This window comes from Strix aluco, chromosome 3 (assembly GCF_031877795.1).
Source record: "Strix aluco isolate bStrAlu1 chromosome 3, bStrAlu1.hap1, whole genome shotgun sequence".
NCBI lineage: Eukaryota > Metazoa > Chordata > Aves > Strigiformes > Strigidae > Strix > Strix aluco.
The window spans coordinates 116,074,676-116,090,508 of NC_133933.1; the positions used below are offsets into that span (position 1 = coordinate 116,074,676).

The following is a 15,833-nucleotide window of genomic DNA, read 5'->3' on the forward strand; positions in this document are numbered from 1 at the left end:
TTTTCCCTGAATTTGTTTCATTCCCTGTCACACAACTGATTTCCTTTTGCAAATGTAACTCTTTAATGTTAGAGCTGGATTTGCAGTTTGAATTATCAGCATTTTGCTCACTATCATAAGGCACAGGGCCCTGCCACACAGGCTAGGGCTCCAGCATGGTAGGTACCTCGCAAATACAAACTGACAGCTGCTTCCAACCTAAGTACAGCATGAGATGCTGGGCAGAGACAGGAGTTTTCGGGTTGCAAGCTGCAGGCAGGAACAACGGCGTGCAGGAAAGCCGGTGGGACCTTCTGGGTGAAGGGCTTGTAGCTGCACCGGCTGCCGCAGTCCCTGCGGGACCCCCTGCAGGGGAGACAGTGGTGGGAGGCCTGGTAATGGGAGAAAAACAGGGATTAGGTTAAAATTGGGAGGCTCTGAGTAGAGATGCAAAGAGGCAAGGGGAATGCCCAGGTGGATGGGCCGGGAAGATCATTTTAACTGGGTGTTTGATGGGCTGGGAAGCAGTAGTTCTGGGGAAGCCAAGGCACGTGAAATGTGCAGTGATGGAGAGCGGAGATGAGCACTGTATGGTGAAGCCTTAGAAACTCCGTGGGCAGTGGGGAAGGACCAGGATTCAGAAGAGCTGTAGCGGAAAAAATGAGCCCCAGTGGTCAAGCGAAGCTAACAGCCAAAGGAGATGAAAGACTCAAGATGATCCCTCCCATGTCCTCTGCATCGACAAGGAGGATGTCACGTCTTGAGAAACCGAGGAAGGAACAAGTAGAGATAATCCAGCAGGAAAAAACCCTTGTTACTGCCTGCACTTTGTTTCAGCCGGCAGCAAGGCCGCAGCGGGGGCAGGGCAAACGGCCGGCTGAGGCTGAGCGGGACCCAGGTCTGTCCCTCAGTGGGCACCGGGCGCCGCCGCCAGCGCCGGGACTCGGTGTCACCCGGTAAAACCACAGACCCTGCTGGGAACCGGGTGGCCGAGACGGTTCAGCTCCCGTTAAAAAGAGAAAACCAGGGGCTGGGGACTGGAAGGTGAAAAAATAAAGGACATACATTTTTTATAAAATATATGTTGTGATTTGAAGGCTTTTTTAAGAGACGCCACCAGGCTGGCACAGGGGAGGCCTTCCCCGGCCGCGTACGGAGCCCGTGGATCAAAAAACCCACACTAACGACCCTTAATACTGTCTTTTTGGGGTGGTCGGGTTATTTTTCATGCCGGATCCTCTGGTCGATCCAGCCGGCAGAGCCGTGCCCCGGCCAGGCGGGCGCCCGGCCCCTTCCCCGCCGCACGCCGCCGGCGGGACCTCTCCGGACACGACGGCAAGGCTGAAGGCGTGTGGTGGACCTGCGGGAAAAGGGACGTTTCCCCAAACCCCCCCCGGGCTGAGAGCGGCCCCGCCGGCCTGAGGGGGTGCAGCGGCCGGGGGGGGGTGGCTGCGTGCCGCGCCGCACGCACCGCGGGGGGGGACGGGAGGGGGGGGCAGCCGCGCCCCCGCGCCGCGCCCCGCCACACCCCCGCGCGCACGGGCATTCCCGGCCGCCGCCCCGCCCCCGCCCGACCTTTCCCCCAGTTTCCAGCGCGCGTTCCCCGCCCTCCCCCGGCCCCGCCCCCTCCCGCCTTCCCGCCCGCCGCCGGCGGAGCCGCCGCCGAACGTGCCCACGCACCGCCCTCCCCGCCGGCAGCCCCGCGGCACGCTGCCGTCACGCCGCCATCACGCCGGCCGCCGCCGCTCATTGGCCGGGCGCGGGCCGCGGCGGGCGGTGATTGGCGAGGAGCCGCCCCCCCCACCGCCCCGCCCCGCCCCGCCCCGCCCCGTTCGCGCTGCCTGGCGCAGGGAGCGCTTCCCCCGGCGCGCGGGCTGCTCGGTCCCGGCGGGCGGGGGACGGAGGCGGCGCCGGCTGCTCTGTGTGTGTGTGTGTGTGTGTGCGTGCGCGCGCGCGCGCGTGCTGCTCCTGCCGCCGCCTCCGCCGCTGTTGCTGCGTCTCCCCGGTCACACCGCCGCCCGCCGGAGCCGCGCCATGCACGGCTCGCCCTGCTCGGAGATGGGAGATGCGTCCGCGGTAAGCGGCGGGCGGGCGCCCCCCGAGCCGGGGGCAGCCGGTGCCGGTTCGGCCCGGGCACGTGCTCTGCGGCGGGCAGGGGCGCGGGGACCGTTACGCGCCCCGCGGGGCGGGGGGGGGGGGTGGGGGGGGTGGTCGGTTGGGACCGTTACCCGCCGCGGGGGGTAGTCGGTCGGTCGGTGCGGCTGCCGCCGGGGGCAGGGGGTCGGTCGTGCTGAGCCCTCAGGGGCGGGTGTTGCCCCGGTCACCTGCGGGGGGGGGGGGGGGGGCGGCCTCCTGCAGCGCCCGGGTGGGGGCGGTGGCAAGGCGGGAGCTGCCCTCCTCCTCCTCCTCCTCCTCCTTCCCTTCCCGCCATCCGCCCCCCCGCGGCGCCGCCAGGCCGGGGGCACCCGCCGTGAGGCGGGGAGCGGGCGGGGGTGGCGCGGCCCCTGCGAGCGGGAAGAGGCGCTGCCCGGCGGTGGGGGCCCGCACCGTCCCTGCCCGCCTGCTGCCCGCGCTGCCCGCGCACGTACGACGCCGGCAGCCGGCGGGGTGATGTGAGGACAGGCGGCCGGGCGCGGTTAGCCATTTCCCTGGCAGCGGCAGAGCCTGGGCTGCGGCGCTCGCTTTGAGAAAGGGCTTTTTTAGGGTGGGTTTTTTTTGAAGCGGGGTATATTTATTCATGTTTCTGTAGGGAAGACTGCTCTCCTGAAACGTAGGGTTGGAAAAAATAAATCTGGCTTGGGCGCCTGCAATCGCACTTTGAGGAACACTCCCAGGCGTTCCGGCTGCTCAGTGCAGAGCCTCGCCTGGCGTGGCTCCTGTTTGACAGGCGGGCTAGGTCTGAGCTTGCCGACGAACCGCTTTTTGCCCTCGTTCTCATCGTTTTCAGTGGAAATCCTTAGAAGTCTCTTTCAGAGCAGTTAATCGCTTTAGAGTGCTTTAACCCCTTCCTGTCCCCCCCCCCATCTTGACATCTCCGTGCCTGATACCTCATGTTTTAGGCAAAAGTCCTCCGTGCTGGCATTTTGGAACCATGATGTTTAACGTATTTGCTGTGCACATCTGGGTAGTGGAGCCAATGTCACACAGCTTTGCATCTTTGTGACATTATTGAGCCAGGATCATTCCATGTTACTTAATGCGGTAACAAAACGTGTTGACTTAGGTGTGTAAGTGATGTCACGCAACAAACATAGTTCCCTCCAGGGCTTTAGGCTGTGCTAACGGTGTGGTGGTGCTTTTTTAGTTAAAACCCTTTTGTTGCAGTATATAACCACTCTGTACAACAGCAGTAGGCTCAAGAATCTTGGTCCGCGCTTCTGAATCCCAGCCTTCACGGCTAGTTGGTGTGCCTAAAGACTGGAAAAGTTTGGACACCTAGTTGAGACTGAGCTGGTACGTGAGCGATAAACCAGCAGCACAACGTAGCTTTTGGAGTCACTGCCAAGCACTGCGAGAGCAGGCAGGTTGAGTATCCTTTTGCAGAGAAGTCCAGTGTTTTGCATGCACACGTACACATGCACACACACAAATTTTCTGTGATGCTTGCAACTGGAAGCAAATTAAATGATTACATTTGTCTTTGTGTTACTCGTAGCACATTTTGAGAGACCTAGCACCGATGTAGTATCATACCTTTCTAAAGTACAACACAAACAATTCCCACTGCACTTTGAAGACTCTTTTCCGTCCTTCCTTCCATCCTTCCTTCCGTCCTTCCCCCCACCCTGGCTTCCCTATTGGTAAAAATAAGATTAAAATGCTTTCGCAAAGTGTGGAACTCTGAGTCAGTGATCATACCTTAAAGCAGCTTGCTGTCAGCTGAAATTTATCTTCTAAAAGTTACCAGAATGATGTTAGTGCTGAATAGCAGTTGTCTTTAGGGTCCAGGAAACAGCCTTGTCTAGTTGGAAGTCGGGATTTTTTTTAATTCTTTTTGCTTGTATGCAAGCATGGGATGTGTTTATTCAGAGCAGTGTAATCCAGGAGAATAACTCTGGAAACGTGAGCTACACGCATATCTGTTCCTTTCTTGCAAATCACACTTCTTTCTTTTTTCTTCTTTTTTCTAAGAGTAAGAGAGGTGGGGAGATGAGCTTGTGGGGGGAGGGTAAGAGTTGAGCTGGTTGGTAAAAGTCTTGCTGCAGGAACGGGATCTGTTTCAGATGACCTTCATAGTGAGCAGACGGCAGTGGGTGGTGTCGGCTTTGTATTCTGACTTGTCCTAATAGCCAGTAATCCGATTACGTTTAGGTTGACATTGTGGACATCTACGAGTCTATCCGTGAAAGGCAGCGTCATGACAGTGAGAGGTCCACCTGCAGCACCTTGGAGCAGAACGACATTGAAGCTGTTGAAGCACTTGTTTGTATGAGCTCCTGGGGTCAAAGATCGCAGAAAGGTGACATATTAAAGATAAGGCCACTTACGCCCTTCTCGGATTCTGGTGATTTCACAATGCATGCTGAGGCTACGTCTGAATTACCAAAGGACTATCTATCTACACTGGTAAGAAAAACATGAATGCAAAATAAATGTGCCTCACATCTGGATGTTACGTGTCTGCAGTGTTTTAACTTGGCTGGAGAAGAGTGCTTGCTCATGTCTCCCTGTGCAGAATGGCCACAGCATAGCCAGTGCTCTGTGTCTGTACACAGAATAGTGAGCTGGGCATGTTGAGTTTGGGATTTTCTGCTGTCTCTGGAATGGCAGATGTAGGGGTTTGATCCTTTGTTAAATCTCGATGTGAAAGCCCTTGCTGAGAGGTTATTTAATTTGACAGCTGCGCTGAGGGTGCTGTTGGATGGCTCTTGCAGGTTTCTTGGAGCACTTTGAGTAAGAACGGCAGAGTGAGCCTCAGTGATTCGGCACCGACTTACCTGCAAGCACTGTATGAAAAAGGCTCTTGATGACATTTGGCTTCACTCTGGTCATTATAAGAGAACATACAGGTTACCATTATGAAATAGACAATTTAATTAGTTTCTATGCTATGTGTTTGTACATGTAGTCTGCTGTTTTTCCAGAGCATTGGTCTACCCTGACTGACTAACGTCAGTTGAATCACAATTTTTTTTTTTTTTTTGTTGCAATTTGTTGCAACAAAAGTAGGTATTAAAAAAGGGCTTGGTGCCATTCAGGATTCAGAAGGTTAAGGCCTGTTTCAAACAGTAGGCTTCTGGCAGTTACGTCAGCGAAAAAGGAAAGAGGTTGAGATGGCAGCTGCTTGGCGGACTTCTCTCACACTCCTGCCGCTCAGAGTTGCCACTGTCTCTTGAGCAGCACAGGAGCTAGGCATGAGTTTTCAGTGGGAAACGAGGAAGGAGAGGTGGTGGCAGCAAGAGCTCATGGAGAGAAATGGATGAGTAGGAAGGGAGAGAGCAGTTCCATTTGTCTTTATCTCACAAGTAGCCACCAGCTGATGGGGTAATCATCGATAAAAGATCCAGGGCTTGCTGGAAGCTTGAAATTGAAAGGGTACGGCATCACTATCCATTGCTAGTCTGTTTTCTGTGAACAGCAGAGCGCCCATAGCCTCTACAGCTGCACCCGTTGCTGAGGAGAAAGAAATGAGGGAGTCTTTTGTAGTGCAGTGAGTGGACATGCAATGTTTTATGCAGGTTTACAACTGCCTCATTGCCTTCCTTTTATTAATATGTTTTTGAGCATATTCAGAATGGCCATCAGATGAGGCAACGTATGCTTTAATCAGTTTGTCCTAAGAGGCAGGTTCTGTGATTCAGGGGAGGGGGTGTGGTTTTATTTTTCACTGTAAAGATAGTGAAAAGTTGTGCTATGAAATTGCAGTGCTGTGTAATGGTGTTTTTCTTTTTTGCAGTGCATGACCCCTCCGCACAGCCCTGACTTTGTTGAGATATCAGCTGCTATGCTTCTCTCCTCACAAGTCACTTATTCCAAACCAAGGACTGTCATGGCAAGTACAGCTGCCTGCTCAGTCACGTCAGCGACCGGTGCCTCTCCCATAACCAAGCCATCTGTTATCAACATGGAGCAACAATGCAGTCAGAAGCCAGTGATATCTGAATCCTTTGCCCCTCAGCCTTGCAGGGCCATGGCCACAAGCGTCATACGCCACACAGGTGATAGTTCTGCTTACCATCACATTCCTGCTGTGCAAGAGAAAACAAAGGTAACTTCAGGCTACAGCACTTCCAGAGACTGGTGTGGAGTGGATGACCGAAGACATTCCAAACTGCCGCAGGACCCGTGTGCCGCGGATGGTTTAGTTAACAAAACCTCTCCAGTACATCAACCTTATGCACATGACTCCAGTGATATTGTGACCAATAAAGGACAGCTGCCAGTCAGGCCCATTTCGCCGCAGACCCACTTACCAAAGAATTGTGAAAATGAGTTGCAAAAAAGAGCTACCCCGGTGACGCCCGCCCCTGTTTCAAGCCCCCAAGTTCTCTGTCAAATGATCCCTTTAAACGGACAAAGCAGTATGATCAATGCCTATGTCAAGCCTTCAACTCCAACAGTCTCAACTCCCATGAAACCTATTTTACCGCAGACAGCCCCACTCTCTCAGCCTGTACTCATGGGACCTTCTGTGCCTCAGGGGACCGTCATGTTGGTTCTTCCACAGACTGCTGTCACACAGACACCGCAGTGCCCGCAAACAGTAATGACTGTTGGCAACACCAAGTTACTGCCCCTTGCCCCTGCTCCTGTGTTCATCGCTTCTGGTCAAAGCTGCACCCCCCAGATGGACTTTTCTAGACGGAGGAATTATGTTTGCAACTTCCCTGGGTGCAAGAAAACTTATTTCAAAAGTTCCCACCTGAAAGCCCACCTTCGCACCCACACTGGTGTGTACAACAGCACGTCCTTTGTTGCTCCGGCACTGGCTTGTGTTGGGGTGCTGAAATGCACCTTTTTGGGGGGAGGGGGTGGGAAATGGAAGAGGCAGGTGATCAGGAAACTTCTGCTTATCTTGGGGAAGGGAGGAATGTTCGTTCTCTGTGGGCAAGCAAAACAAGACAGACTTTGTGCTGAGACCTCAGCTGACCCCATAGTGTTAGCTGAATTTCACATGCTTTAGTTGGAGCGAAGCTTTGCCGTCTGTGTGTGTTTAGATTTGAGTGGAATCCTGCCATCTGGACTAGATCGAAATGAATTGTGCAAGTCCCTTTTTCTGGTGCATGGAGAGGTCTGGTGTAAGCAAACCATAGTACAGGTAGTTGGTCTTAATTGTTACACAAGTGAAAGAAAAGAGAGAAAGTCAGAAACTGCACGTTTTCCCAGAGTTTTGTTTAGGCTAAGTGGGAGTGCTTTGAGATTGTGGGCTGCTGTGTTAAGAAGTAGAGCTGCTACAGGAACATAGCAGTTGATTCAGTTACAGAAGGGGAATTTTAAAGGTAAATGAAAATGAGTTGTAATTAACATGAGCTGATCTTCTCCATAAAATCTAGTCTGTGTGGAGACAGTTTGCATGCGTTTTACTTGTCCTTTTTCTGGCTCCAAGGTCCTTTTCAGTTAAAACTAACTGAGTTTTCAGGGACTGTTTCTGATGTTGAGGGACAGGTGTAGTGGGAGATTGGTACAGAACAGCTCATTCAAAAATCTGCTTAATTTTGTTTTTCCTTCGCTTTTTTGCCCCACGGACACCATGGTTTATTGGATGTTAGCTTCCATGGCAGGATTTGCATTAGTTTGCCAGCTTGTCTTTACAGTTCCTTTGGGGAAAGAGCTTAAACCCCATATGAAGCTGATAATCCTTGTAAACCAGAGCTCAGAGGTAGAATGATGCTTCTACTTCTGGCTTGAGAGTAAGTGCTGCAGGCTGCTGAATTAACCTGGCGCTATAGGATAAACGTAGACTAGCAACAAGTGTCTTGCTTTGAGCACGTGCTGCTGCTGATCCGTAGGGAAGCTGTGTGTGTCCCTGTATCGTGATTAGGACATCTATGGGAGGTGACGCACGCTGACCCCCTCACTAGCCAGTCTGCGTTACAGGATCGGGGGGCAGAGTACTTCAGCTTTCATTTCTCACCTTTTCCCTGCACACCGAGTAGTTAGGTGATATCGTGTACCCCAAGCATAGACCTTTACTCTCAATATCTGGAATAAGATCAGTGCTTCTGTGGGGCTTCCTTTCTGCTGGACACTTGTTCTCCAAAGTGTTACTATAAATCTGGGTCATGTGGTAGATGTTTATCTTGAGCTTTGTGGGGGTTGCAGGCGGTAGATGACGTTGTTTAGGATAGGTCTGATGTTAAGCAGTCGCACAGGATGAACAGAAGCTGACGAGGACAGCCTGGGCGAACAGAACAACCTCAGTGGCGTGTTGGACCTGCAGCTGTGTGGGGATGGCAGGATGGGCCGTCCCTCGGTAGTAGTCGCTGGGGTGGTGTGTTTGTGTGTAGGACTGGATCAGTGAGCAGCAGGACTCTGAGGCTCGGTTCCAGGCTTCCTGTTTGCCTGCAGTATTTGCTGATGACAGGCAGCAGCTGTAGAGCTGTGGTCACACAGGGACGGGGGCAGGGGGCTGCTTCTAGTTGAGTCAGCGTTTAAGGCAGCTTTAAACCCAGTTTAAAGAAAAAGATGAAGAACCTTGAATAATTGGAGTTTTGGATAATTGAAAAAATAGACTCAAAGAACATTTAAAGAGATATGAGGGAATAAGTAGAAACGATACCTATGATTTTTCTCTGGACCACAACTTGCACTTAAGCTAATATTGACTGCACACATGAGCAGTTCCATGGAATTCATCAGTTTTTGCAAGGCAGGATTTAAGGTAGTTCTTTGATAAAACTGTAACACAGCTTCTCAAAAGTAAGTTACCCTTTTTTTTTTATGTCCTGCAGGAGAAAAGCCTTTCAGCTGCAACTGGGAAGGCTGTGACAAGAAGTTTGCCCGCTCGGATGAACTGTCACGTCACCGTAGAACCCACACGGGAGAGAAGAAGTTTGCTTGTCCTGTGTGTGAGCGTCGCTTCATGCGCAGCGATCACTTGACAAAGCACACCCGCCGCCATATGACCACAAAGAAGATCCCCAGCTGGCAGACAGAGGTTGGCAAACTCAACAGAATTGCCACAGCAGAGAAGCCGAAAAGCAGCAGTGCTCTGAGTATGCTCATCCCTGTGCCATCGTCTGTCTGTCAGGGCTAGTGAGAGAAAGCTCCTTCTCTACAAACTTTCTGAGGATCAGGAAGAGCTCTGATGGCTACAACAGAACTGACAATGGCTTTTTTTCCCCTGTGTTTGTGCATACCTTAGTTTCCTTCAGTTTAGGTCCTCTGTTAATAATGCTGTGTGAGAAATCTATCATATCTTTCCTTGTCCCTTCCCTATTTGGTTTTTTTTTTTCAATACTTGGGCAAATGCAATCACCAGCACTTCAGGAAAGCAGAACTCTTTGGAAATGATTTTGGCAATAGGTTAAAAAAGTCACTTGTAATGCTTGCTGTTAATATTTTGATGGACAGTAAAACAGGGTGATTTTTAATTTTTATACTAGTATTTTCTATACCAAATATATTTTGTATTTATTCATTTTGGTCTTGATATGCAGGCAAATTACTTGACCTGCATTATTAAGGGTGTGCAGGATGAGACCCAGCGTTTTGGAAACTCCTTTTCAGTAAACCTAAAGAATTGCATCCAGAGCATTTTGCAAACACATAATATTTGATAACTCATAGTGGTTGGGATTTTCACACTTGCAGATCCTGATCCCACAATGGGCTGGTGCTGTTACACCCTCCTTACACAGGTGACATTGGAGGTTTGAGATTGAAGTGTGTCGTCATTTTTAAAACAATCCAAACAAGAATGACTTTCTTTCAGAAAACAAGTGTTGAAATTCTCAACATTTTATAAATTCATACCCTTTGCAAGTGGAAGCCGTTGTGACTTTTCGTAGTAGTTTGACATACTGCGCATTCCCGAGTTCACACTCCACTGGAGCAAAGTTTGGAGGAGCCAGACTGCTCTGGTGGAGGCAGAAGCACAAACACTGCTTAGAACCTTTGACACTAAAAATTATGCTTTACTTTCAGTCCTACTAAACCAGCATATCAAAATCTACTGAAAAATGCAAAAATGGCAAGATAACCCATGAATAATTAGCTGGGTCTCTTTATATTATTTTTTTTTTGAGTACAGGAGAAATAGAAAATTAAAGGGTTTTTATGTATCGTGGATGCTTGTGCACCTTATAGGAAATTGTTCAAGGCTTTCATTTACCTGTATCAAAGCACCAGAGGAAGCACTAATCGTGTCTTGACTTAAGAAATAGCCACCATGTCAACTTGATGATGCTCTTCATGTGGCCTTATACTTCTCCGCAGTACTTTGTATAAAATCACCCTTTTCTATTAAACGAGATACTCTCCCTGTTGAATGGATTTTATTTTACACCAAGTGTAAATATGGCTAAGAAGTGGCATCACTGGCTGCAGGAGTGCTGTGTTGTAATGGCATGGTATGAGTAATAAAAAGAAATGCCCGTGGCGCAGTCGGCCTGCTCCGTTTCCGTGGTGCGGGAGGATGTGCATACGTATGTAGCGGAGCTGACGGCAGAGCTGTTGTGCTGTGAAGCACCAGGTGGTGTTTTGCTGGGAGACGGCTCACCTGCTGAATGAAATTTTTCCGTAGTGTTTATTCCTTCTGGACTCTTTTCCCTTCAGCCACTCCTGCACTGAAGCTTAGCTGAGCACTGAGGGGGACTTTTTTTCTCCGGATGTGTAAAATGTGGATAACTAGGAATGCACTATCTCTTGCACTGCTTTGTTGTTCTGAAATCCTGGTCTTGCTCTTCCTGGTGTGGGCAAAGCACGATTCTCATCTGTGTGAGTGCAGACTTGCTGATCTCAGCTAGCACTCCCCTGAAATCGGCCGAGACCTGTTTCAGTTGAAAGCAGAATATGTCATTATTTTTTACACTTAAGTCTATAGTTATAATTAACAGTAGTAAGTTTTCAAACTGCACTAAATTGGAGTATTGTGCTAAGTGTACTAAAGTTTTTGTGCCTGACCTTTAAAATGCCCATGCCCTGTTCACTCGACACACACTAATCCCACCGACCGCAGCGTACGTGCTGGTGAGTGTGTGCGCGGACGCAAACCTCGCTTTGTGCTCTCCAATGGGCTCGGTCGAAACCCCTCTTCCTGGTACAGTGGGTGCTTGTAGTGTTGCTGTTCTCTTGTCAATACCCAGTTTTCTAAATTTGTGTGGTGAAGAAAGAGACATTGCTGCTTTTTTTTTTTTTTTTTTTTTTAACTTTTTCTCAGAAGTCCCTTAGAACAAGAAGTTTGACTTTTGGATGTCATTTTAGCATGCTTATAACTGGGGAAGAGCATCCTGTCTCAGTCCAGTAGCCAGTTTAGTACTTAATTTTTTTTACAGACTAACCATTTATGGTGTTCACCCGAGCAAAGCAGTTTGGAAACTTGTGTCATAATTTAATAAGTTGGCATGGTAGCTTGTTGCATTGGTGGGGGGGGAAATGGTGGAGTGGAGAATAGGGAATTTCAAAAAGCGTGTATTGTGTATGTGTGTCACGGTGCAGAAAAGCGACAGCTCCCTCTTCGTTAGGTTCACCTGGCCTGCGATTCCTCACAGCCGCTCCTGCGAGGTGTGTGCTACCTCCTACCACCCGCGTGCGGGGCGTGCGGCTCTTGCTCTTGTGGATGTGCATGAATAGCTGAGTCGCGGTGTGGCTGCGTCTGCTCTGTTTGCTCTTTCTGTTCCTTCCTGCTGTGTAAGGGTTATTTATGGATTAAGCATGACTGGGATAACTGCTCTCTTTGCACTTTACTGCCTGAACTCTATTGTTCAGTCTTTTTATTTTGAGCCTATATTTTAAAGAAATGGAATCACATTTTTGTACCTGTTTTTAACTTTTATTAAATAAAAAGTATGTAATGTGACTGGTTTTAAATGACAAAAAAAATGTGAATTTTCAGGTTTCATACATGTCCATTCCAGAACTATGTACATCCATCTGGATTAGGTTATATATCTAGGCCAACGGAAGGCTTTGGGGCTTGCTAGTACACTTACCTGCAAAGGCAGGATTTTTTGGGTCCCGTTGTAAATTGACCGGTGCTTGTCCATTTATAATTTTACACAACGCTTCTTGTGTATTTGCTAGAACACGTACACCACCGCCAGAGTTTAAGGTTTTTGCATGTTGTCTGAAAATAAGAATCTTGGGGTTCATAACTGTTCTTCTAGCATGGCCTCCAGAAGCTATCCACAAAAGGTGATGGTCTGAGTGCTGCTCTGTTAGTGTTGCAAGCTGTGCATGGCATGAATGCTGGAAATAAAGAAGAGATGAGAATTTGACTCAAAAGTTGGCTGAATTAGCCCTGGTTCTTCCCGTTCCCGCGTACCTGTGCTCTGGCGGGGAAGTGGCTCTGGCAGGCTGGGTGTCACCTCCAGGTCTCAGCTGGTAAAGAGGTGTCCAGCAGTGGTGATAGCAGCAGCAACTGCTTTAAATTGTTAAGCATCTCTGCTGTTTCTTTCCCTCTGACCAGTTCCCAAATGGCAGCAGTGTTTATTTCTAGCAGAGTCATGTTTCAGTGGAAGAGAAGGGGTGGAGAGGGTGTCACAGCCTTTCACTGCGAGGTGACTCAGTCTCTGCAGTCAGAGCCCTCGGACAGCAAACTGGGAGCGGTGACTCGAGGCGTTGTCTGCAGAGAGCACGTTGTTCCTACAGGAGCGTGGAAGATGAAAAGAGATCACATGGATGATCCTGCTTCCCCCTCAGGAGAGCAGCTGGAAGGGAAGGCTTTACTGCAGGATCAGTGCTCTGGCAGAGTAGCACAAACGCTTCAGCCCCTGGACTCTGCAGGTGTCTGTAATGCTGTTGTCTTCTAGGGGAAGGTGTCCTCCTGTCCTTAGTACTATCTTTCAAGGAAGATTTTTCTGAGGATCAAGTCATATCCTAAACAATACCTGTAACTTCTTTCCTGATTTTTATATTGTCTCCTTTGCTTTGCTTACATGAAACACGACTGTGGATTTCACAGTTCTGTCCTCATCTTTCTGCTTTTCCTTGGACCCAAGCTGTGGTCTGAGCTGTTAGGTGCAGCCAGGAGGTGCGATCGGTACACATCCTGATGGGGCTGGAGTCTGGAACAGCTTCATCCTGTGAGAGAAAACAGCTCGTATGTGAGGAAGCCTTGCCAGCTACCCCCGTGCTAACATAGGCATTGGTGGGCAAAAGTCCTTCTGTCTTGTAGCCATTCTAAATCCATGAAAACTAATAATTTTCTAAAGAAAAATGCATGGGGGCTCAAATGTGTCCATTGGTTTAATGCTACATTTTGCAGTTAGACCAGCATTGCTTTCCTGCGTGTGGTTATGCAGCCAAACCTTCAGCTAAGCAGCAGCTTGCCTAATCGCAAACCAGTGAGCACCAATCACTTGCTGTTAGGATACTGGGAGCGTGGATCTGTTCTGAAGCTGTAGTGCTGGCTGGGCAGAGGTGGCCCGTGCTGCCAGGTGGCTGCACGCTTGGTGTGCTCCTCTGGCTTAGGCTACGGCTCTGGCTAACTCTCCAAATCCAGCTGTGAAAGCTGTGCTCAGCATCCTGTGAAGGATGAAGGTGGCACTTCATCTGTCATCTCTTGTGAGCCGGATCTTGCCTCAGGGTTGCATCTGGCTTGAGTTCATCTGCTGGGATAAATCTTCTAACTGGTTTTGAAGTTTAATCTGTGACCCATCTGCCTGTTTACCTTCCGTTCATACCTGGCAAGGCAGATTGAGGCAGGCAGGCAGGCTATGGCCATGAGAAGGAAAACTTCTTCGATGTGTGCAGAAAGAGTAAGTCATGACTCAAAACCCACAACCTACAGGCTAAGGAAGTGACGAGACAGTTCAGGAGGATGCTGCAAAGCCTCAGCCACCTCTGCTCGCAGTCCACACGGTCCGTGGGATTACCTCCCCTGCAGCAAGTACGTTAGCACTGAGGCATTTTCTTCCCAGGCTAGTTTTGTCCTCTGTCAAATGCAGCCTTCCTCAACTTCTGCTTCAGTCCTTCAGTGCAGGAGGAGTAAATCGGGTGATACTTACATCCCGGTGTGTGCCAAAGGCCGTGGGCACATCTTGCACATGCAGAAAACTTGAGGAAGCCAGAGCATACCCTTTTCTGGCAGAGTTTTTCTTAAGATTGGAAGAATAATTTCCTCCCTTGTAGTCTCTCGAGTTCAGAGTGATTTCTCTTTTCTTGTTCATTGTTGTCCAGATAAACTCACTTCACCCTGTGCAAGTAATTGCCATGTCCTGTGTCCAGAGTGAGGGGGGAAAAAAAAAGCCTGTTGTGGATGAAGTCTGTGCCAGGCAGCTGGTGCTCCACCTCCCCTGCCAAGTGCGGTGGGGAGCTCCACCACGCTCGTGTGGCGCAACTCCAGGGCTGCACCTCGTCCGGGGCAGTGGCTCCGTTTCAGCTCCTAGGGTGTGTGTGCGAATAGTTTGGCTGAAAGCTTGCGGGGGTTTGATCCTCAGAGGAAGGAGGCTGGGGAAGGGCATCCCTGGGGTGGTGAGGTTGCCACCCTCCTTTCTCCTCTAATATTGTGAAGGTGAGTAGATGACAGCAGGGCACTTGACGTGATGCATCAGGGAACTATTAGTTGCTCTGCTCTCTGAGGTCTTGGCAATGGGATGCTGGCAGATACACACGTACGGGGGCCATCCTCACATATACTAGGCAAAGGACTGGCATTCAGGGTCCCAGGGCCAGAGATGGACTATGAAGATCTATCCCAAGGAGCTATGGTTATGGTGACTAGCTGTTCTTCATCGTTCTTTCCAGCCATCTCACCCAAGCATGGATCAAGTCACAGCTTTGTTTTCCCCACTCAAGTCTACCTACAGCTCCGATTGAATTCTTGAAGTTTGTAGGAGATTTCACTGGACAACTACATGCCAGGTAAAAGACAGCTTGCTTCCTAAAACTGCTCTGGCACTGATCTTTTTTCTTAGTTGCTCTTTGGGGAAGAGTTCTGCTCATTTTCTGGGCTACTGAAAAGACAGAGCTCTGCATCCATTGCAGTGCTGCCAGAAAGAAAAGACATCTACAAAGAAAGGGGAAAAAAGGATTCAAAGCATTTGTTTGCACATGAAAAACGCAGACTTGAGTGAAACCCAGGGTCTGAGTTAAGTGTGAAAATTGGTTCTGTAGTTTCAGGTTCATTGGTTTTGTTTTTTAAGATATATGCTTAAGTAATTTTAAAAATATGGCTTTAATGCTTTCACTATCAGAACCTTCTAGCTGGAATCCTGTTGCTGTGTCCTGGTTTCAGCTGGGATAGAGTTAATTTTCTTCTAGTAGCTGGTACAGTGCTGTGTTGTGGATTTAGTATGAGAATAATGTTGATAACACACCGATGTTTTAGTTGTTGCTAAGTAGTGTTTATCCTAAGTCAAGGACTTTTCAGTTTCCCATGCTCTGTCAGCGAGGAGGTGCACAAGAAGCTGGGAGGGAGCACAGCCAGGACAGCTGACCCGAACTAGCCAAAGGGATATTCTGTACCACAGGCCATCATGTTCAGTATATAAACTGGGAGGAGTTGGCCAAGAGCAGGGATCACTGCTTGGGGACTGGCTGGGCATCGGTCAGTGGGTGGTGAGAAATTGCATTGTGCATCACTTGCTTTTCTTTGGTTTTCTTTCTCTCCCTCTGTTTGCTGTCTTCCTTTTCATTACTATTATTATTATTATTATTATTACTACTACTATATTTTATTTCAATTATTAAACTGTTCTTATCTCAACTTTTTACTTTTTTGTTTTTTCCAATTCTCCTCCCCATCCCACTAC

General features: G+C 49.4%; 1 protein-coding gene across 1 annotated transcript; it reads left to right on the forward strand.

Moving 5' to 3' along the window:
• The first annotated feature begins 1,837 nt into the window (after window positions 1-1,837).
• On the forward strand, window positions 1,838-11,938 carry KLF11 (KLF transcription factor 11). Its single transcript, XM_074820052.1, has 4 exons — window positions 1,838-2,055; window positions 4,291-4,545; window positions 5,876-6,869; window positions 8,871-11,938. Exons 1-4 carry the CDS (start codon window positions 2,014-2,016, stop codon window positions 9,173-9,175), a joined length of 1,596 nt encoding a protein of 531 aa, XP_074676153.1. The 5' UTR covers window positions 1,838-2,013; the 3' UTR covers window positions 9,176-11,938.
• Window positions 11,939-15,833: the final 3,895 nt, after the last annotated feature.

What these genes read in the sequence shown, in the direction of transcription:
- KLF11 (XM_074820052.1), top strand. Translation starts at nt 2,014, where the DNA reads ATGCACGGCTCGCCCTGCTCGGAGATGGGAGATGCGTCCGCG. An exon ending in AGATGGGAGATGCGTCCGCG is followed by an intron (nt 2,056 to 4,290) that starts GTAAGCGGCGGG and finishes GATTACGTTTAG; the next exon opens with GTTGACATTGTGGACATCTA. An exon ending in AGGACTATCTATCTACACTG is followed by an intron (nt 4,546 to 5,875) that starts GTAAGAAAAACA and finishes TCTTTTTTGCAG; the next exon opens with TGCATGACCCCTCCGCACAG.